The sequence below is a fragment of the Helianthus annuus genome, chromosome 13 (genome assembly GCF_002127325.2).
Source record: "Helianthus annuus cultivar XRQ/B chromosome 13, HanXRQr2.0-SUNRISE, whole genome shotgun sequence".
Lineage (NCBI taxonomy): Eukaryota > Viridiplantae > Streptophyta > Magnoliopsida > Asterales > Asteraceae > Helianthus > Helianthus annuus.
In genome coordinates, this window is record NC_035445.2 from 100469298 (window position 1) to 100493014 (window position 23717).

General features: G+C 34.5%; 4 protein-coding genes and 2 long non-coding RNA genes across 6 annotated transcripts; 4 read left to right on the forward strand and 2 right to left on the reverse strand.

Annotated features, from left to right (window-relative positions):
- The first annotated feature begins 320 nt into the window (after positions 1-320).
- On the forward strand, positions 321-1100 carry LOC110898819. Its single transcript, XM_022145661.2, has one exon. It carries the CDS (start codon positions 618-620, stop codon positions 954-956), a length of 339 nt encoding a protein of 112 aa, XP_022001353.1. The 5' UTR covers positions 321-617; the 3' UTR covers positions 957-1100.
- A 3801-nt stretch (positions 1101-4901) lies between these two features.
- On the forward strand, positions 4902-6573 carry LOC110903047. Its single transcript, XM_022149262.2, has one exon. It carries the CDS (start codon positions 5044-5046, stop codon positions 5380-5382), a length of 339 nt encoding a protein of 112 aa, XP_022004954.1. The 5' UTR covers positions 4902-5043; the 3' UTR covers positions 5383-6573.
- A 4046-nt stretch (positions 6574-10619) lies between these two features.
- LOC110903049 lies at positions 10620-11208 on the forward strand. The gene has a single exon (XM_022149263.2). It carries the CDS (start codon positions 10654-10656, stop codon positions 10969-10971), a length of 318 nt encoding a protein of 105 aa, XP_022004955.1. The 5' UTR covers positions 10620-10653; the 3' UTR covers positions 10972-11208.
- Positions 11209-15581: 4373 nt separating this feature from the next.
- Positions 15582-17321, forward strand: LOC118485825. The gene is made up of 9 exons (XM_035982303.1): positions 15582-15594; positions 15652-15788; positions 15900-16115; positions 16158-16226; positions 16306-16362; positions 16485-16556; positions 16621-16749; positions 16859-16990; positions 17070-17321. The coding sequence occupies exons 1-9, from the start codon at positions 15582-15584 to the stop codon at positions 17319-17321; spliced, it is 1077 nt and encodes a 358-aa protein (XP_035838196.1).
- A 526-nt stretch (positions 17322-17847) lies between these two features.
- LOC110903050 lies at positions 17848-19642 on the reverse strand. The gene is made up of 3 exons (XR_002571626.2): positions 19335-19642; positions 18461-18541; positions 17848-17996 (listed from the first exon to the last, which is right to left on the reverse strand). It is a non-coding gene; the product is annotated as an uncharacterized LOC110903050 (long non-coding RNA).
- A 2040-nt stretch (positions 19643-21682) lies between these two features.
- Positions 21683-23505, reverse strand: LOC110903051. The gene is made up of 3 exons (XR_002571627.2): positions 23173-23505; positions 22296-22376; positions 21683-21831 (listed from the first exon to the last, which is right to left on the reverse strand). It is a non-coding gene; the product is annotated as an uncharacterized LOC110903051 (long non-coding RNA).
- Positions 23506-23717: the final 212 nt, after the last annotated feature.

The following is a 23717-nucleotide window of genomic DNA, read 5'->3' on the forward strand; positions in this document are numbered from 1 at the left end:
CTCCCCGGCTCTAACTCCATCCATATTGTATGTTAACTGGAAGAGTATTTTGGTGATTTCAAGTATAACGTAAGGGTACTTGGATCTTGTATGTTAACTTGAAATTACAAAAATACCATTTCAGTTAACACACAATATGGATGGAGTTAGAGCTAGGGAGCAAGCAGGCGATAAGATCGAAACATTAAAGAGGAAAATGACCGTTTTTAAATAATTAGGACAAAACCGTTAAAGTAACAAACAGCAAAACGATAATTAATTCTTAAGAGCAAGAACAAGAATACAAATGTGTTGAGAAAAGTTAAAAGAAAACGCAATAAGTCTAAATTCTATCCCCAAACTCCCCCAATAATTGGCTGGTGTAAAAACTGAGGTTTCAATTGGCCAAAACCGATCACCACCACCAAACACTTTCGATAATCACTACACCCTTCTCCAAGATTTCTTCACTCATCATCACTCGCAAACCCTTTTCCCCCAAATTCCTCTCTACACCTATAAAAAGTCAACCTTGAAAACCCTAACAAAATTCCCAAAATCTTGAACCTTTCCTCCAAAATTAGCGATCTTTTACCACTTTACCCTCGATTTCCGATCTGGGTTTTGATCCAAAGATCATGAATTTCAGAAACATGGAAGAATTCTGGCCTTTTTACGTGAACCAACACTCAAAACCCGCAACAAGAAGATGGCATTTTGCCGGTACACTTTCGAGTATTTTGTGTTTGATTTATGCAGTTTTGTTCAACTGGTGGTTCTTGTTGTTTGTGCCTTTGTTGGGTTATGGTATGGCTTGGTATAGCCACTTTTATGTTGAGGGAAACATACCTGCAACTTTTGGTCATCCTGTTTGGTCACTTTTGTGTGATTACAAGATGTTTGGTTTAATGCTTACTGGTCAGATGGATAGAGAGATCAAAAGGTTAGGTAAAAGACCTGTGTTGCAACCCTATTGATTTCTGGTTTTGTGTTTTTTTTTATACTTGTAATAATGACATGTTTGGTTTGGTCATGTGGTTGAACACTTTGTTTTGCTGTGTATTTTGTGTATATATTAAAGAATCTATTGGTTTTAATGTCATTGTTGATTGTGGTTTGGATGAGTTTGAATTTGTGATTGGGCTTCTTGATTAGTACAACACAAACCTGCAAATCCTTGTTTATTATTCGTATCCTAGGCAGTCGAAGACGCTAGACTAGACGTACTCAAGGGGCAAAGTGTGAGTCTGCCGTCTAGGTGCAAAGCGCTTAAAACAAACCATTTTTAGTTGTTTTAGACATGTTTTAGGTTGGTTTAGGCTGTTTTAGAGTGTTCTTTTGGTTTGTTTAGATTAGTTTAGGCCGGTTCAGACAAGTTTTTTTTTTTTTTTCTTTTCAGATTTTGGCATGTTTTCCAGGTTTTTTGCTCCTAGCTACACGCAGAGCGCTGTTTCTGCGATAGCTGCCCCTAGGCATGCGCCAAACCTTTGACTACTATGTTCTTATGTTAACTAATTTCATTGAAATATAACAGGTGATGTAAGGCTGATCTACCTTATGATAAGGGGTAGCCTCCGCTAGCCCTTGGCACTCCGGCGGTACTGCGGTAGTGTAAAATTTGGAAACATTTGACGTTTTTTCGATTTCGTTACCTTTTTTTTTAAAACGTTACCCCTACGAAGATTTTCTAGATCCACCACTGGTAACCAATATAACTGTAAAGATATAGATGTATAATTTATGTATCTTTTTGTTTATATAACTGAAAGACAGTCAATTTTTAATAAAACTCATGCAGTCATGCCCATGGTATATCAGCTGAGTTTGTTTGGATTTGACATTTATGCCAGGATCAATAATCTTTTTATATATTACGGACCTAAGTGTCATAATTTTCAAAGAAAGCTTATATTTCCCTTACCACTAGGGCTATTAGTTATAGTTCAACTAAACCCGGTCCCTAGCTAGTCTTAAACTGCTTCATGTGTTAAACCAGGACCAATGCACCATCCTTGACTATGACCTAGCCGGTCTCAGTCAACCGCTCAATTTAGCCACCTCTACTTTGTAGTTTGAAGTTTGTACCACCACTTTAATTGAGCATAAGAAGCAAACTTTATTTATTTATTTATTTTTTTAGCGGCAACATCACACGCCCATTAATCATACTTCTAAATTTACACCTTTTGTCCAGTATATTGGTAAGCAAACTTTAGTATTGAAACTGCATCCTTGACCATGAGCAGCATAACTTAAAAATTGGTGGAGATGAATTGTCTCCAACTTTCAATGTGAAAAATGGATCAAGAATTGTCTTAGGGGCTGTTTGGCAACATCTGAATGGTTAAATGCTGAACCAGTAAGAGGTCTGAACCATTAAGTGCTGAACCAGTAAGAGGTCTGAACCATTACGAGCCTGTATAATGCTTAACCGTTCAGAGGCAAATGTCTGACCAATTCAGGTTAGAGGTCTTAACCATTCAGTCTTTGTATAAATCTTAACCATTCAGAGACAAATGTCTGAACCATTCAGCCATTTGCTCGTGAAACAAACAGTTTGAATCATTAAATGCTGAACCAGTAAGAGGTCTGAACCATTAAGAGCCTCATTAAGAGATAAACAAACAGCCCCTTAGTCAACCGCTCAATTTAGCCACCTCTACTTTGTAGTTTGAAGTTTGTACCAACACTTTAATTGAGCATAAGAAGCAAACTTCAGTTTTTTTTTTCTTTTTTTTAGCGGCAACATCACACGCCCACTAATCATACTTCTAAATTTACACATTTTGTCCAGTATATTGGTAAGCAAACTTTAGTATTGAAACTGCATCCTTGACTATGAGCAGCATAACATGGCTATGAAACTGTCTATCATCTTGGACTATAATCCCATTGTTTTGATTTATTTACTTATAAATTGGTGGAGATGAATTGTCTCCAACTTTCAATGTGAAAAATGGATTCAATTATTCATTATGCAAAATTATTCCCTCTTTAACTTTAACAGAAACATACCCTCTCATCATTTTCCTCTAAAACTTTCATCTTGATCACCATCTCTCACAAATGTCCTATCCTTGTAGGTAATATCATATGAATCTATGTTTTGGAAGAAAATATACATAATACAAAATATAGTATATGTTCATTTCATCAATAGAAGACAACTTATCTTTTCTTTGATAGGGTAGGTTCCCATTAAGATTGATCACAATTTTTTTCCCCATAAAACATTCTAAACCATAGCATCAAAAGCTTTGTTACAAACAAAATATATGGAACCTTTAATGACTTTGTATGGATTTCAAGATTGGGAGTTATTCAAAAATGGGAGCAAACAAACTTTCTTTCACGCGTCTTATTTCAGACAGTTCTATGCGTCTAACGAACTTCTTAAGAGTAACTAAATTGGTTCCAGATATGAAGGGTAACACCCCAAAATCGAAGGCGTAATGCATCGGGTCAAGTAAAGACTATGTAAGATATGGTCACTTTTCCTAACAAACATGGGGACAACCTGTCATAAAATAACCAATTGATAGTGATGTGAGAAGGATACTTGGTTCGGATTGGGGACCATATGCCATGCCATCATGATCCTAAGGTATGTATAGACCATCCAGGGTATGTATATGGTAAGATAATAACTTGTTACTTGGTCACATACTTACACTTTGATAAACGACCAATACTGATTCTCACGTTGGAGGATGACCACACAAGGATCCCTCTATCTAGCAAGGCTAAGGGGCTATTTGACAACTTCTGAATGGGTAAGTGCTGAACTAGTAAAATGTCTGAACCATTAAGTGCTGGTTAGTATAATGCTTCACCATTCAGAGATAAATGTCTGACCAATTCAGATAAGAAGTCTTAACCATTCAGAAATAGTCTGAACCTTTAAGTGTTGAACCAGTCAGAGGTCTGAGGTCTGAACCATTAAGAACCTCATTAAGAGCTAAACAAACAGCCCCTAAGCAACTTTTGAATGATTAAGTCCTGAACCAGTAAGAGATCTAGAGATCTGAACCATTAAGTGCTAAAACAGTAAGAGGTGTGAACCATTAAGAGCCAGTATAATTCTTAACCGTTCAGAGGCAAATGTCTAACCAATTCAGATTAGATGTCTTAACCATTCAGACTCGGTATAACACTTAATCATTCAGAGGCAAATGTCTGAACCATTCAGACATCTTCTCGCGAAACAAACAGTCTGAACTATTAAGTGCTAAATCAGTAAGAGGTCTGAACCATTAAGATCCCCATTAAGAGGTAAAAAAAAACAGCCCCTAAGTCGCTAACTAGGATTTGATTGGGAAGACATTGTCCTATGTTATCGGAGCTAAAGGAAGTCAACAATTGGTATCACTAATGGGGCATTTCATGTGCAACGCATTGCAAATGACTAGAAATAACAAAAAAAAAAAAAAAAAAAAAAAAAAGTTAACGCGAGTTAGTTAAAATGATGTAATGTGTTACAACTTTTCAAATAAAGGATGCATTTTATAATTAGCTTAGTTTAAGAACACAACCTGCAAGTGGGTGTATGCCTAAATGACGAATTGTGTAACTTAATCTAGTTATATACATATAATTTTATTCAAAAGTAGGTTTGCTAGGTACCTAAAAACGCTTTCTAACACATACGTAACAAATTTTAACCAACAACACATGTCTTTTTTTGTTCGTTTAGGTTCCGATGAAACCCCAGAAAGAAAAAACATCTCCTGTCACCTAAAGTTCAATGCTTATGATCTTCACAACAACGTCATTTTGACTCTCAACTTTATGTTTGTGCTTGCATAACTTTTTTCGTAATTTAGTCTGTTACTAGTATTAATAGTAATTTGATCAGGTTTTTGTATTTATATATATCTTTTATTTATTTATTTATTTATTTTGTTTTTAATTATAGGTGTAAAACTGCTTAGACCTCGATAATCACAAGACTAGACCCTTGTCCTAGTTAGTTTCATCCTTCTTGTCTACAAATAGAAAACGTCAACCATTCCATTTCCTAACAAACTTTTCAGAATATTGATATCTTTCTCCAAAATAAAGATAATGAGTTTCAAGAGCATGGAGGAATTCTGGCCATTTTACTTGAAACAACACTCAAAACCGGCGACACGAAGATGGCATTTTGCCAGTACCCTTACTAGCATTTTGTGCTTGATTTATGCAGTTTGGTTCAAATGGTGGTTCGTGTTCCTCGTGCCTTTGCTTGGTTATGGTATGGCATGGTATAGCCACTTTTATGTAGAAGGAAACAAACCTGCAACTTTCGGTCATCCGGTTTGGTCCCTCTTGTGTGATTACAAGATGTTTGGTTTGATGCTCACCGGTCAGATGGATAGAGAAATCAAAAGGCTTGGTAAAAGACATGGCATGCAACTCAACTAATTTGTGTTTCATATGCTTATAATAATATGTTTGGTTTGGTTTAGTTTGGTCATCTGTTTGAATAATTTGTCTTGCTGTGTTTATAAATATCAAAGAATCTATTGTTTTCAAAGTCATTCTTCACTATGCTTTGGATGAGATTGAATTTGCAATGGGACTTCTGGATTGGTACTACATAAACTGACAGACTCTTGTTGATTATTCCTATGTTAACTAATTTCATTAAACTATAACCTGTGATGTAACCAATATATCAAGAGATAAAGATATCATTTCTGTATATTTTTGTTTACATGACCTTGCTTTTAAAATACACGTGTCAGGTGCACATAATGCATGATGTGTTGGAAATTTGAGAAAATAGCAACTTTCACAAATATAGGAAATTCATTTTTTCTAATTTTGTATTAGAAATAAACTAGAAGATGACCCCCCGTGGTGCGGCGGGATGTTTTGTATTTATTATGCTCGTCCGACCCGTTGTCCAAAATATAGGCAAATATATATAGATGATTCGAAATATAATTCACTGCCATTAGCATTCAACATTCAAGACCATTTTATCACCAATTTTTTTCTTATATGTATATGACCTTGTACTGATTGTCATTTAACTACTTTTTACCAATTTAGTAACAAACTAAATCCTACGGCAGATTTCTAACACCATTTTCACAGCAACTTTTGACAAAATTTCACAGCAAACAAAACAATTTTAAGCACAGTTTCACAACAAATCGCAACATTATTCTCGTGTAACATCTACCTAAATATGTATGCAAAAGAAATGGCATGTGTTTATCTATTAGTGTTGCTGTAGATTACAACTTAGGAACATAGCGTTAAAGAACAAAAATTACAACTTTTCAATCACCAGTTTGAACCATTTGATCAAATAACTACCAGAAAAGTTCATGTGTTCCAGACATACTCATCATACACTAAATTCAACTAAAAAGGTGAATTCATCAATTAATATGAATGTGAAATGTGAAGAAACCCAGATCCATAAAAGAAAACAAAACCTACTTACAATATCAAATTGGCTTTGAGAAACAATTCTAATACTATTTCTGTTCACTAACAGATCAACATCCATAAAAGTCGCATATTCAGTTTTGCAATATGCATTCAAGATCACCACACCAACATAAAGATTAAAGATTTACAACTCACCTAGATGAACATAAATCCCAAAAAAGTTATTTCTGTAAGCAGATAATTTTGAATAATAAGAATGTAGAAGAAACTGTAAGTAAGAAGCCTACCGCGTTAGGTATAAAACTGAATAGCAACTGAAGTTGAGAAAGGTATGGCATCGGTGACGGTGGCCGTGACATTTGCGGTGGCGGTCGGAAGTTGACAGTCAGACTTTCTTTAAGCCCGGCGTACTCCGCCATCGCCTCTATTCATCAAACGCGAGGATGATTTTGATTTTCATCAATCGGTGGCAGAACTGAAGAAGTATCCGACACCGGAAGTTGGGGTCTGGTTAGGGAGATTGATTTACAGGTTTTGCATACTGTAGTCGAATTAGGGTTATAATTAGGCGGAAGATCTAGTTCCAGTTTCTGTCGCCGCCTCCCGTCGACCTCGTACACCACCTGGACCATGGGAGTAGAACCACCGTTACCACCAAACTGACATCACTGATGGAACCCTCGACTCCGGTTAGCGAGTTGCTGTAGTATACAAGCTACGTTGTGATGTGACTGCCTGTGCGTCACCGTGAATCCGCAGCAAGGATCGGTGGCCGGCCCCTAGCTCTCTCTATCTTCATCGTATTCTCTCTCTTTTACTCTCTTTCCTCAGGCTCTCTCTTCCTTATTCAAAGAGATGGCACAATCGTAATTAACTTTATATTTTTGTCCAATGTATACACTGTTCCTAAGCCCTACGTGAATTGTATATATATAATAATATAAGAAAATGAGGTGTTTTATATATTTATTTGTGGGTTTGCGTTCTATGTTGGAAGAGCTTCGCAATGAATTAAACCGCATCCAAAACGGAGCTAAGATGAATGAGATATCGATACTCAAAGTTTGGTGTTTCAAACATTGAATGCTGAAAAATTGGGAAAGTGGCACCTTGTCCCACATAGGAGGAGAGATGAAACTTAAGTGGGAACACTCATTCCTTATTGTTACATGGAAGCACACATTAGTGTACTCGCGAAGGGTGCTCTAACTCACACTCGCACACGCGCTTGGCCTGGGCGATAGGCGCAATGTGGCGGCGCTTTGATGGCGCACTTTGCAATTCGCATGCTCGCAAAGACGCGAGCCGCTTGAGAGCCACCTTTGTGTTTTTTACCGCGTGCGCGTGGTGAAGCACAGGGGCTGCAAGGACCAGGTGGATGGTGACGTGGCAGCAAGCGCACTGGTGCATTGATGTAGACTAGAAAACAGGATAGAAAATCGGACCTGTTGATTCTCACAGAATACCAGGAACGATTCTTCCAAAATTCGTTGATTCACAAAGAATACCGAAAATTGGGATTTTCACACACAAAACACACACTAGTGATTTGGGAGAGAAAAATGACTTTTCATATATTTCAAAACTGATTAGCTTCCTCCCATTACATCCATATAAATAACAACGTAAATTGAAAAAGGACGTAAAGCTAGAATGGAATAAAAGTCCACCAAAAGCAATAAAAAACATAAAACGATATATAAATCATAGAAATAAGCATTTTTGGGCCGAAACGATGACCCAAACCGCCATAGGCATTTGTAGAAAGATGGAGCTCATTCTCACGATCGTTTCTCCTGGTCGCACCCCCAAAACGGACCCCCGTAGCCCAAGTTAGAGCCCTTTTAGCGAAGCCCCTTTTTCACCCGATCTTGGGCCTCCAAATACAAGATGGCCCGCTCCTCCACACTTGGGCCCATATCATGCATGGAGCATGACCAGGCTGGTCTGCGCGCTGGCGCATGGACGTGGCGCACCAAAGTGAGCCAATACGACGCGACTGTGTGCACTATCGTATAGGTTCACTGATGACGTGGCGCACGCGCGCATGAGCATGCAGACCTGCGCGCGCGTGAAATTGAGCCAAAATGGCGCTCGCGCACCAGTCTGTCTTGCGCGTGCAGAAGCTTCCAGACATTAATGACTGGGCTGTTTTATTTTAGCATTTGAACAGACGAGTCAACGGTTTTGACTGAGAATTAAATGACGAATTAAAGTGCATTGAAGACGTTTAATGCAATTTAATTCTCCTATTTAATTCGTTTTTTCTGTTTCATCCAGACCTATAGTATAAATAGGAGGCCACCCTACTGCAGAATACACACTGAAATTCACTGCTTATGCAACTTCCTTTCCACAAAATCTTCATCTTCTTCCTTCTTGTTTCGGGTACACCTTCGGGTTTCGTCAAGTCCAGCAGTACAACTGTTGAGGTTGTTGTATCCTGGAAACAAACGAGTTCTCCTGGTAGACTTGAAATTTGTTTTAAGGGACCCGTGTCTAACATGATCCTCAGCCAAGAACTTCTTTCTGTTTGTAATTTGTTCTTGTTTTTCATTTTATTTTAATTGTAACTTGTATGGTAATTTAATGATTTCCTTATTTCAGTTGTAATTCAAGTTAATAAAAGGTTTTTATTTATTTTATACGAACGGATTCCTACATGATGCACATATATAATAAAATATGTATCCTTTTGTTTATCTAATCTTGTTTTTAAGATGTGTGCGTTAGGTGCACATAATGCGTGATGAGCATATATAATAAGAGATAAATATGTAATTTATAAAAGGAGCAACCCTTAAAATAAGAAAGCTACAACTATTAAGTAACATATCCTCACTTCTTTTAATTTGTAGATGTTTATAATATAAAAAACATCATAGATCTGAACTGTTTAGAACGCATTCAAAGTGAAAGAGGAAGAGATTGAGAAGAAATCGGACTTAGAGAACGTGTTCAAGCTCAATTACGACGAATTGAGGAGGAAATGATAGGTTTAGCGACGATTTGTGAGGTTTGACTTGTGTTTTGAAGTGTTAATTGGTTGAATCTGGTGAAGATTTGTTTGAATTTTAGGGTTTTATTGAGATGTGAAATGAGGTTTTTTGTGCGCGAAAGATAACAGAAAATGTGAAACTGTGTGTAGACCAAAATACCCATGCGTGTCTAAATTAAAAAATCACACAGTGTCTACCCATGTACCGTAAATAAAAAAACATTAAGATTCTCCTAAGGATTATAAGGTGGCAAACAAGGGGTGACTATGATTCACATGGTTGATTTAATATCCTCAACTTGATAACTACTTCCTACCCTTTTTAACAAGATCAAACTTGTTATTTGATTCTTACCCTAATAGATTTAACAGTATGAGTTAAAGGAGTTAAAAAGAAAAGAATGTAATGTGTCAAAACTTTTCAAATAAAAAATGTGTATAATACTATTAGCTTTTTATTAAAAGACATTATCATATAACTTAAATTACAAAAAGTCGGTGGCTTTTACGTTATCGCCATCCCAATTTTCCCATTTTGTTATAATGACCCTTTTATTTTGAATTTTCCTACCCACACCCTCATCTTTCAACTTTGCCAACACCACCCTTATACTTTGCTTTTCCACCATCACCCTCAGCTTTTATACATTAACGTTACCACCCCTTTACTTTTACATTTCCACCATGACTCTCATCTTTTACACATTTTCTCCATCACCCCTTTACTTTTACACTTTGTCTCATTTAACTTTGCCTTTTTAGACTTTGCGTTTTTACCCCTTGCACTATTACTCCATTTTTACACTTATACCCGCTCAACTTTAAAAAAATGCAATTGTAACCCCTAGACTACTACACCTACATTTGCAAATGTCATTGCATTGTGTCTTACGAAATGTTTTAAACATTGTGTTTTACACTTCGTGTCTACCTTTGTGTTTTGCACTTTTTTGTGATTGTCTTTTACGCATTGTGTTTTGCTTTTTTTTTTTTTTGTAATTGTCGTTTTACGAATCATGTGTTGTCCCGTCGCACGGCGGGCAAAATACTAGTTAGTACTTAATAAAAAAAAACCCCCTCTACCCGGTGTCTTTTCTCCTTTCTCCTTGGTCGCTAACACCAACTAACGGGTGTTTTGTATATATATATGTTCTATATTTTTGTTTTAATTATAAGGGTAAAATAGACTTTTTAACATTGTATTTAGATATAAGATTGTAGTTGCTGAGGCCTCAATAAATCAATAATCACTAGACCTTCTCCTAGTTTCACCTTTGCGTTTCCCAAAGATCATGAGTTTCAGGAGCATGGAGGAATTCTGGCTTTTTTACATGAAACAACACTCGAAACCGGCGACAAGAAGATGGCATTTTGCCGGTACACTTTCTAGTATCTTATGCTTGATTTATGCAGTTTTGTTCAACTGGTGGTTCGTGTTCCTCGTGCCTTTGGTTGGTTATGGAATGGCTTGGTATAGCCACTTTTACGTGGAAGGAAACATTCCTGCGACTTTTGGTCATCCGGTTTGGTCCCTTTTGTGCGATTACAAGATGTTTGGGTTAATGCTCACCGGCCAGATGGATAAAGAAATCAAAAGACTTGGCATGTAACTCTACTGATTTCTGTTTCATATACTTAATTGTAATGATAACATGTTTGGTCTGTTCATCTGTTTGAATAATCTGTCTGTGATAAATCAAGTCATTGTTCAATCTTCACTATACTTTGGATGGGATTGAACTTGCAAATTTGCAATTAGACTTCTTGATTGGTACAACATAAACTGACAAATTCATGTTGGTTATTAATGTGTCAACTTATTTTATTAAACTATTATTAAACTATTACATGTGATGCATTCAATATAACAATATATAAATATATAATTTCAATTCTATATATATTTTTGTTAACGTAACCTTGGTTTTAAAATGCGTGTGTGAGGTGGACATGATGTGTGATGGGCAAATATATATAATAAGAGATTAATATATGATTTCTCTATCATTCTGTTTACATAATCTTGGTTTTAAAATGCGCAAATATAAAAAAAGACTAATATATGATTTTTATATCTTTTTGGATACAAAATCTTGGTTTTAAAATGTGCGGATAGAAGCGCATAATACAGGATGCGTTGATGAAATCACATAAACTGTAGCGATGTGATGCCATAATGCGAGTGTGATGCCACGATATCACAAGATGTGGCCCCTCACACGATGCATTCTAATGCATACATATTTGAGTAAACAGAAAGAGAAGGAGAATGTTGAGGGAGATGAGGGAGAATGTTGAACTCATCTATCTATACTTTCTATAAAAAGAGAAATCCAAGTGACATAAGAAAAGCTGATGTGTCAGCAGGAGAGGGTGTCCAACAAGGCTTTTCTTATCTCATTATTACATCATAAAGCCTAATATTAAAAGACTTTAAAATTCAAAGTTGGCTCACATTTAGATTCCAAAGGTCTGCCCATTCAAAATCTCTGTTATAATACGAACCACTGTCCATTCAAGCCACTGTAATCAAAACCATTGTCCATTCAAAGGTCTGCCCATTCAAAAGAATGTAATCAAACCACTCTAACCAAACCACTGATGATTAAAAATTCAAACTTCAAAACCTCTGACGATTCAATATTATGGCTCCAAATTCAAAATTCAAAATTACAGTGGCTCCAGATATATAACATATCAATTACTCTCTCTAATCAACATCTGTCCTCAACATTTTATAATCAAACATCTGTTCTCAATTCAAATTCTGGTTCCACATTCAAAATTCAAAATTCAATTCAAACCATATTCAAAATTCAAAATTCTATAAATAAGACATAATTATCTGATTGCACATTCAAATCTCTCTCGCTGATATCTGCAAGCGTGTCTCTCTCTCTCTCTTTCTCTCTCTTTCTCTCTCTTTCTCTCTCTCTCTCTCTCAAATGCATCTTTCTCGACTCTCGTGATTCAGCCGCTATTCTCCGATTACACAATTTTGTTCGAATGTTTGATGATTCTGTTTACATGTTATCGTTCCGGTATCATTGTTCCAACATCGTCGTTTCAATGATGTTGGCCATCACACATCAACCTTTCAATGTCGATGTTGCAATATAATTGTTGCAACATCGTGAAAAGTTGCATGCGTTACAATCTTTGATGGGAGAGTTGCAACTTCAACCGACGATATGTATCTTCTATCGTGAAAAAGTCAGTTGTGCTACACCAGTTGAGAAGAGACCTTTGCATTTTAGGTTTGTTTCTTATTTTTTATTAACTGTTAAGATGCATGTTTATATTATTAAAATGAACTACTACAGAGAAAAATAGGAATTTAATGAAATATTTATAAAGTATTACACGCTAGGGTTAACACTTGCTAAGATTTCGTAGACTCTAGCCTTTCTCCATGTGATTTCATGCTCTCTTTTTAATTTCAAGTCAGTTAGCATGTTGCAGATTTTCTGATCCTGTTCTAGAAGTTGTGTAAGAAACTCTTCTGCATTCTTCTGGAAGTCTGATGGAGGAGAGTGGAGGACTTCATCGAGCAATGCTATGCTGTTCCAGGTTTTGTTGTTATTGGTGTTGTTGATTATGCCGACTTTCCTGTTTACTTCTTGGTTTGTTCTTTGTTCTTTGAGTGACCACATCGAGAATTGTGCTTTAAGATCGCTGGTGTCTGACCAGTGGTAGAAACTGAACTTTGCCATGTAGATTTTTTGTAGGTTTTCTGATTTGGAACTATTTTTGACAGAAAGTTATTTGTAGGACGAGTTGTTGATGTTTTGAATCAAAACTAATCATCGGTTTTTTATAGAGTTTAAAAAACGCGTTTACATGGAAAATGAATCGTTTAATTGTAATTTTCATAATCTGCTTTTGTTCTTTGAATGTCGATATTTTGCCCCTTGGGTTTCTTGGTATTTAATTTTACGTTTTTCCCATAAAAGTTGGGGTTTTGAAAAGGTTTTTGCATTAAAAGACTGTTGTTTTGAATTTTACATTAATATGTTTATATATATATATATATATATATATATATATTAAATCTACACGTTTTCATAATTACAAAGTTCAGTATATAAACTCATAGTCACTTCACTTGTTTTTCATCACGTTTTCCTAAGAAGATATCATACTTTCAGGAAAGTAGAGTAATATAGTTTATTCAAATGGCCTCATTCACAGATGCAAAATCGAATGATTTCAAGCAGCGTTTTGTCGGGTAAATCGTGGAACAGGTGTATGAAGACAAGGCTACTCTTCAAGAGTTGAAGAGATGTTTTGATGGATTGCAGGTTGGCCTGTTCACTAGAGAGCAGGTTTCCATAGATCTTATGCGCATGCCTTCAACTTCCGTTTGTGAGCTTTGTGTTGTTAGTAATATAGAGTGCGGTGAAAGAGACGTGGAGTTCATGGCGATGCTTAAGGACATACATCGAGAGGTTCAGCAATCGATGGAGTTGAAGCTAAAGTTTCTTCATTCTTGCTGTTATTGTTAGATTTGAACTTTAATATTGTTCAGTATGTGATGTAATTATTGGACTTTTAATGTCATGAATAAATGAATAAATTTTAAACTTATGAATCTATGTTGCCTTTTAGTTTTACTTATTTAGTTTTTTAGTTTGATTTAGTTTAATTATTGGCAAGTCAACAGTTAATAAAAAATAATATGAAGGGTTGGTTTGATGGCGAAGAGATAATGTTGATGTTGAATTGTGTCTGAACATCTGTTTGGCAAGTCAACAGAGGTTTAATAGTATCAACGGTTGGTTTGATGGTTAACAAATTATTTTGATGTTGAATTCTGTCTGAACATCTACTTGGTAAGTCAACAGAGGTTTAATAGCATTAGGGGTTGGTTTGATGGTAAACAGATGAGTGCAAAGCTAAAACAAATGTTCAGAATTTGATCATTGATAGTAGTTTTTTGAAGAATCTGCTGATGATGAAACAACTGTGTATGCTAACGACTGTTTGATTTACCACTGTTGACTAAATGACATAAATTTAAATAGTATTAATCTTTGTTATCGCATCTTCATTTTAATTATTTCAGTCATTCCTAACAGTGGTTGGGCTAATAGCAGATGTTAGACTTACCACTGTTGAGTTACACTGATTGAAAACAACTGTTTTTGAAACTTATGCTTGCCTAAAAACACATCCACTGCTAAATGGTACCGTCTGTTATCATAATTTCTGTTTTTCCTAATGACTGTTCATTTACTATAGTGCTGACTGCTGACTGTCATGCATTTTGATAACAGAGGTTCTGACGTGGACAGACGTTAGCTAAAAATAAAACAACTGCTGAAAGTTATCATCTGTTGTCATAATTTCTGTTTATCTAACAAGTGTTTGACTTACACTGTTTCCAACGACCAACAGAGGTTTCCAAACACATTTTGTTAGACATCTTTTATTAAGTTTGTAAATGTAAATAACAAATTCAATAAGGGGTCTATGTGTAAATATTTTTTATTTGTTGAAAATATGGGAAAACGAAAACACAACTGTCATTATTTCTTTAGCATTATTACACATCAAACATCTATCATCTGACTTCTTTCAAAAATCTCTTCTTCCCAGTCATTTTCTAGGGTTTCAACTTTCTTATTCTTCGTCTTCTACACTTGAATCACTGGAGGTTTTGTTGTTTTTTCTTCAACAACTGGTATGTAAATTCATATTGTAATACTTTATATTGTTTAACCGATTTTAATTCAAAAAAAAAAATTCAAATCCTATCTTGCTACAAATACGATTTTAAGTTTATTGCTATACATTCAAGAAGGGTTTAGTTAGGTGTTTGAATCATTTGAACATATTAAAATAGTTATTATTTGCAGAAAATTTTTAACTCATACTCTGTTTCTATGATTAATTTCAGTAGATACTCTGTTAATACAAAAAGTTAATGTTCATCTTCGAAGCCAACTGTTTAATTTCAATGTTTTAACATCTTTATTGATTCAGGTTTTGTCATGTATACTACATTTGTCAAGTTTCTTGTTAACCTAGAATCTTTGAAACTGGTATGACCACATAATTTATTTTTATTGAGATATATATTTAACAGTTGTTATGGTTTATATTTTCTTACACTACTTAAAAATTATATACATGATGTACCTATAGCCTTTGCTAATCAAAAGTGGGGAGATTGTTGGCAAAAAAATAAGTTGCGAATCTATCATAAGTCTGGTAAAAAATGGGTTATGAGGGTCAGAACAGAAAATTCAACACCAATAATAACTGACGGTTGGACAATGTTGTTAAAGATCTCAATCTGCCGAGGGATACTTTGTTGGTTTTCAAAGCGTTAGGTGATTTTGAATTTGAACTTTCATGTTTTGTTGATGGGATGTGTGGTGAATCTTATTTCACGTTTAATCGTTATGCAAGATTTGGTTTTACGGTATGACTATTGATCTTAACTTCAATCCTTTTACATCTTAAACGTGTCAACACTTATTCTCATAAGTTACATACTTCACATATAGTATTCATTATTTTTAATTTTATGCAGGTAATTGAAGACTGCTTCATTAAACAATTTTATGTAAACAACGCACCAAGTGGCAAATTTCAAATCTGTTATAAGGGTTCCTATTGGAATGTTGAGGTGTCTAAGGTTGATACAATCTTTGTATTTGCTAGAGGATGGCGTGAAATGTGCAAGGATGTTGGGATACTTGAGGATGATTTGCTTGTGTTTAGCAGAATTGATGATGTTGTTTTTGAGGTAGTAGTTTATAGAGATTAGACAGAGACTTGCTTTTCGAAGAAAGCTGAATCTGACGATGATAGTGTACTTGAGATATCGAAGACTGATTATGTTGAGAATGCATTCAAGGTACGTATGTATTTAGCATTAGCAGTAAAAGTTTTAATTATTTTTGTATTATATTAATTATTTCATTAATGTTGACCAGGACATCTATGAGGATGAAGAAGTTGTGTCTGTAGGTGAAGGAAGAACCGTTACTCAGGTAGTTACTAAATTATTAAAATTATTTATTATTAATTTAACACATATAAGAATTTAATGTTTTTACAACTATTAATAATGCTGTTTACTGATGTTACATTTATCCAATAATGTACTATTTAGAAGAAGTTACAAACGAATGCCGAATGCACGTCGAAGAGACGCATGTCTTCACGATTGAATAACACACAAGATGTAAGTTTACCGTGTTAAAGATTGTTATATTACTATGGTTATTAAAGTTACTCTATGACAACAGGTTAAGAAGAAAGGTAAAGTTACTTCTGAGAGAAAGGAGACGGTCAAGAATATGACTAAGGGAAATGCTGCCTTACCTGTCGACACAAGTGATCATATTGGATGTTCTTCATCTGCTCACAAAGTTAAGGTATCTATACTCGCCACTTAATCAGTATATCTTATATAAACTGTTTTTTTTTTGTTCATATATTCAACATTCCTTTAATTAACATGTATATGTTTACTTTTTCATCAAGGGGAAGAGAGCCGCCAACGTTCAGAAAAAGCTTATCTATAGAAATAAGATTATAAAGACTGCAAAAAAACATTCTGGACATCTTCTCGACCCTGAGTTCTTTCATTTTAATCGCAAAGGAGACTATAGGCTGGTATACCGTTTTTTTATAACAAACTAATGATTTATGTTTATTTGTCTGACTATTATTTTTTTCCACACAATACATGTAGCGTCTTCCTGTTGAAGTTGCCAGACGAGCAGGTCTTTCTGTTGATCTTCATCCTTTGAAATTTCAAAACATGGTTGGAGTTGTGGAGGTTTATGATGTTAAGTTGGAGTTAAATGATTTGAAGCCACGTTATGCGCTGGACGGTTGGCGAAAGTTTATGACTGAGAATAAGTTGAGATTTGGTGATATGTTGCACTTCACATACGTGTCTTCAGAACAGAAGATCATATTAAATCAAGTTACCTCAGTTTAATAACGACATTTAAGTATGTTCTGATATCAGATATTATAATTATGAATTTTTTGATGGTGAAATTGTATGTTTTTTTTTTTAAATTATTAACTTGATGTTTTGCTGCTATGTATAGCTAACATGATAAAACACTGTTATTAGCACTTTATGTTTTATATATAGATGATATCATGCTTCTTTTTGCTAATAGTAACTGCAATTAGTAGAAACTTGGTTTATTAATCGCAAATGTGACATTCTTCAGCATTTATGGGTTTATGAATTCAGAATAAAGGATGGATGTATATGACTGTATTTGGCATGATGATGTTGTGTTTCATGTTGTCAAAACCAGGGTTTGAACATCTGTTTGACTTTTGGTCAATAGTTAATGGAAATACAATAACAAACAGTGGTTTGAACATCCGTTTGACTTTTGGTCAATAGTTAATGGAAACCTATGTTGTCACACCCCAACCGATGGCGGAAACATCGGGATGAGACGAACAAATTGCTCAAAAGCATCATAACACTAATTGTGACAATATAGATTAAATCAAATTTCATAAATGACTAAATTCCGTACATTGTTTCCAAATAAGACAAATTGCAATAAAATAATTCAAACATTGCTTATTCTAAGATGGGTATCTAGGTTCATCCTAGCTTGTTTTCTTTATCACTTCGTCTACCAACCTGCAACATGTATTAAAATAAAATCAACAAAAATGCTGGCGAGTATACAAGTTTGATACATAGCGTAGTAGAATAAAATGTTTAAATGTGCTCATATCCAACATGAAAACATATAACAAGTTTCACCATGCTAGCTAACGCAGTCCAAGTGATAGCCCAAGTTTCCAATGCGTTAAGTGCCTTTCCCAAAGTTTAACGGGAGGTTATATGTCTCATCCTAACAATACCCCAAAGACTAACGGGGAGGTGCATTACTCCTATAGCGCTACCATTGTTAAGGCGGAACTACACACAGGGATTAAACGTTCACATAGCATAAAAGTCTCAAGTATCACAAGTTTCATGTTTCATGCTTAAATGGATAGAGTATGTTTCAAATAAGTTTCAAGTGTTGTGTAATTTGAATATGGAATACATGTTGCACCCAAAGTGTTTAAAACGAAAATGGGATCGAGTATACTCACATTCGTAGCGTTGCGATTTCTTGTAATAACGCACTATTAAAGATTGGGAAAAATCCAAGAGAACGAGCAAGAGCAATTAACCTATGTATTATCATAACACGATCAACTTGATATTTACACATTAGATATAAATCCTAATATATATGGTTTACAATTTATTAAATATTGTAATTGTAATTTATCTAATTAACATTTAATGTAATAAAAGAGATAAGTTATTAAGAGTTAATAAATTTAGAGGTTTGATTATATAAGAAAATGAGTTAATGAAAATTGAAATTATTTATTTTATTAACCGATATTAAGGGTTTTGATATAAAAGAAAGAAGTAATATAAAAGAAAACTATTGATTTAAAAGGTTTTGGAAATTACTGAAATCAATTGTTAAATCAATATTGAGATGGACACTTTTGTTTCTTTAAAAGAAAAATGAATTAAAAGAAATCCCAAAAATGTTGATCAACCCATTCCTATATTTGATGTTTGTTAAACAGTGGCTAGAAAGTTCAATATATTTGATGTTCAAACCCGTGACCTTATGTAGACAAGCCAACTGGGCTGCATTATTGTATTTGATCTTTATTTCATTTATAAACTAACAGTTTGTCATCTTTTAAATATGCAAACTGTTATGGCTACCATGTGTTCCATAAAAAAAAAATAATTAAGAACTATTTCTTGAAAGATATAAGAGAAAGGGACCCACTGTTAGTTTACAAGTTAATCGAACAAAAGGAACCCACTATTAGTAATTTTATTTGACTAAACACCATTTTGATAAAACATATGATTTGATGATTTGCAATATGGCGTATCATAATTACGTGTAATGTAATATAACTAACAGAAGTAAAAGACGTATTAAAGGTATACCGAAACGGAAGAACACTCGCGGGTTTCCGATTTCCCCTCCGGCCGCGACTGGTTCTCTGGTGAACTCCGTGTTACGGCCACTCCGATTTCCGGCGAAAGCTTGCACTCCGGTGAGTTGCGGGTCTCCGGCAAGGTTACAAAAATATTCGAAACGAATATGGAGGTGTGAGGGTGTCGAACAAGGATGATGGACTTTGAAAGGGTTGATAGTGTTGGATTTATAGTGCTCATAAGTCTCGTTAATTATGGAAAAGGATTGATTTAATACACTAATGGTTACAATAGTTAATTGTGACAACACTTTTATTTTTTTTTTCTTTGAAACCGAAGAGTCACCCATAAAAATGCACGAAGAAGAACTACATCCTGATTCAATGGAAGTTGCTATTTAATTAACATTTACAAACTACACCCTTTAGGTTTTAAATGTTTTCCAAACTAGAATCAACTTTATAGAACATATTTAAAATCGAAGATTTTATATTTTACTAATCTTTAATCACATGTTTCAAATGTGAGGTCTTTTAAACAGATTTTTTTTTCTTTAGAATTGAAAAAGAAAACTTAATAAAATTAATATTTATAACCCGAATATGATTATATTATTTAATTTAGTGCATGATAATAACAATAATAAAAAAATTAAAATTTGCATTCTTATTTATTTCGGTTCGGATCCGATTTACAATCTGAGTCGGGTTTCTGAGATCCGTGTTTTGACGAATGTTACAGTCTCCCCTACTTTAGAAGATTTCGTCCTCGAAATCTAAGAAGAAGACTTCTAAAGATTCAAAAGAAAGTATATGTGAGAGACTAGATCGTAACGTTTTGTTTTAAGGAAAATTGTTTTCATGAATGCGTCACATAGCATATAGTTTCACATAGCATACAAAAGGTTCAATTAGTTTCACATAGCAAAATCAAGAATTTCACGTAGTGTAGCATAGATAATTATTTGTTCAATAGAGATTATTATTATTTGTTTTAGATTGCGAAGATAGTGCGAGTTGTGTCTCCAAGCTTGAAATGAAAGTAATGTTCAAATATAAAGTTTCATTGAAAGCGAGAGAAAAAAAAATCGGCAACCACCTCTGAGGTAAGGAAATCACCCCTAGCTCATTAGTGAAGTTGAAAAGTGAGGGGAGCTAATCGTCAAGGTAAGGAAATCACTCCTATCTTGATGATAAGGATCCATTTTTGAGAATATGAGTATAAGCATAAAAAATATATATAAAGACATACTTAGTTAACAAGATTAACGTATCATTGGCATGTGATTAAACATGTCAACCCATCGTGTACCGCAATTGAATAACTTAACATGACCATTAGAATACGGGCGGGCGCTACTCCTATAGCACTACGCATAGTGCTATACATGTTAAGGTGTGGGTTCAAGGACAAGTTCATCACATAAGAATAACCCAATAATCACGAATCCAGTGTAACATATTAGTATGCATGTATTAAATTGAAATGATATAACGTACAAATGTAAAACACATGAAAATTGAGATAGCATAAAAAGATTTAACGTAAAACATGGATTGTCACGGAACGTAACATATGACTATTCCAAAGTAAATCGAAGTCCTTTTCAAATTAAGGAAGCGTGCTTTGGCCTAATAGACAAATACTCTCATCGAGAAGCGATTAACGATATTTGTCCTTCCAGTTACTACACGTCCTTAATCGATTGGGAAAATTGGTACTTTGGCGAGAATGAAAATCGAGGAGTGAGACTAGTTAAACAAGATGCGAGATTCACCTCTAACTTGATAACATCGTACCCTAATGTGGTTGGTACTTATCAAAAGATAAGGGTCCACTAGAGTATGAAATGGAAACTCCCTTCAAGATTTGGATATCACTCCTAACTTGAGGGTAGATTCCGTGCAAAAAAACAAAGTATAGCTGAGTGAAAGTCATCACCAAATGTGGGAATCGCCCCTATTTTGACGAATCCTTTCGATTGTGTTATTTGAGTGTCTTCAAAGCCTCCAAGTGTATTGTGTTAGCCTTAGGAAAGGCATGTATATTAAGAGTCCAAGAAAGTAGAGGGAAGCAAAAAAAAAGATAGAAAGGAAGTTGTTTTAAGCAACACATAGTGAATAAGCTCTTAAACTATAGACTAGGCAAGGCATTCCTAATTCCCTATAGTTATGGCTCTGATACCAATCTGGTATCAGAGTACTCCTACTATAGGCTAGGAAAAAGTAAGGCAATCCTACCTAATTCCCTATAGTTATGACTCTGATACCAATCTGTCACACCCCAACCGATGGCGGAAACATCGGGATGAGACGAACAAATTGCTCAAAAGCATCATAACACTAATTGTGACAATATAGATTAAATCAAATTTCATAAATGACTAAATTCCGTACATTGTTTCCAAATAAGACAAATTGCAATAAAATAATTCAAACATTGCTTATTCTAAGATGGGTATCTAGGTTCATCCTAGCTTGTTTTCTTTATCACTTCGTCTACCAACCTGCAACATGTATTAAAATAAAATCAACAAAAATGCTGGCGAGTATACAAGTTTGATACATAGTGTAGTAGAATAAAATGTTTAAATGTGCTCATATCCAACATGAAAACATATAACAAGTTTCACCATGCTAGCTAACGCAGTCCAAGTGATAGCCCAAGTTTCCAATGCGTTAAGTGCCTTTCCCAAAGTTTAACGGGAGGTTATATGTCTCATCCTAACAATACCCCAAAGACTAACGGGGAGGTGCATTACTCCTATAGCGCTACCATTGTTAAGGCGGAACTACACACAGGGATTAAACGTTCACATAGCATAAAAGTCTCAAGTATCACAAGTTTCATGTTTCATGCTTAAAAGGATAGAGTATGTTTCAAATAAGTTTCAAGTGTTGTGTAATTTGAATATGGAATACATGTTGCACCCAAAGTGTTTAAAACGAAAATGGGATCGAGTATACTCACATTCGTAGCGTTGCGATTTCTTGTAATAACGCACTAGTAAAGATTGGGAAAAATCCAAGAGAACGAGCAAGAGCGATTAACCTAGGTATTATCATAACACGATCAACTTGATATTTACACATTAGATATAAATCCTAATATATATGGTTTACAATTTATTAAATATTGTAATTGTAATTTATCTAATTAACATTTAATGTCAAAAAAAGAGATAAGTTATTAAGAGTTTATAAATTTAGAGGTTTGATTATATAAGAAAATGAGTTAATGAAAATTGAAATTATTTATTTTATTAACCGATATTAAGGGTTTTGATATAAAAGAAAGAAGTAATATAAAAGAAAACTATTGATTTAAAAGGTTTTGGAAATTACTGAAATCAATTGTTAAATCAATATTGAGATGGACACTTTTGTTTCTTTAAAAGAAAAATGAATTAAAAGAAATCCCAAAAATGTTGACCAACCCATTCCTATATTTGATGTTTGTTAAACAGTGGCTAGAAAGTTCAATATATTTGATGTTCAAACCCGTGACCTTATGTAGACAAGCCAACTGGGCTGCATTATTGTATTTGATCTTTATTTCATTTATAAACTAACAGTTTGTCATCTTTTAAATATGCAAACTGTTATGGCTACCATGTGTTCCATAAAAAAAAATAATAATTAAGAACTATTTCTTGAAAGATATAAGAGAAAGGAACCCACTATTAGTTTACAAGTTAATCGAACAAAAGGAACCCACTATTAGTAATTTTATTTGACTAAACACCATTTTGATAAAACATATGATTTGATGATTTGCAATATGGCGTATCATAATTACGTGTAATGTAATATAACTAACAGAAGTAAAAGACGTATTAAAGGTATACCGAAACGGAAGAACACTCGCGGGTTTCCGATTTCCCCTCCGGCCGCGACTGGTTCTCCGGTGAACTTCGTGTTACGGCCACTCCGATTTCCGGCGAAAGCTTGCACTCCGGTGAGTTGCGGGTCTCCGGCAAGGTTACAAAAATATTCGAAACGAATATGGAGGTGTGAGGGTGTCGAACAAGGATGATGGACTTTGAAAGGGTTGATAGTGTTGGATTTATAGTGCTCATAAGTCTCGTTAATTATGGAAAAGGATTGATTTAATACACTAATGGTTACAATAGTTAATTGTGACAACACTTTTATTTTTTTTTTCTTTGAAACCGGAGAGTCACCCATAAAAATGCACGAAGAAGAACTACATCCTGATTCAATGGAAGTTGCTATTTAATTAACATTTACAAACTACACCCTTTAGGTTTTAAATGTTTTCCAAACTAGAATCAACTTTATAGAACATATTTAAAATCGAAGATTTTATATTTTATTAATCTTTAATCACATGTTTCAAATGTGAGGTCTTTTAAACAGATTTTTTTTTCTT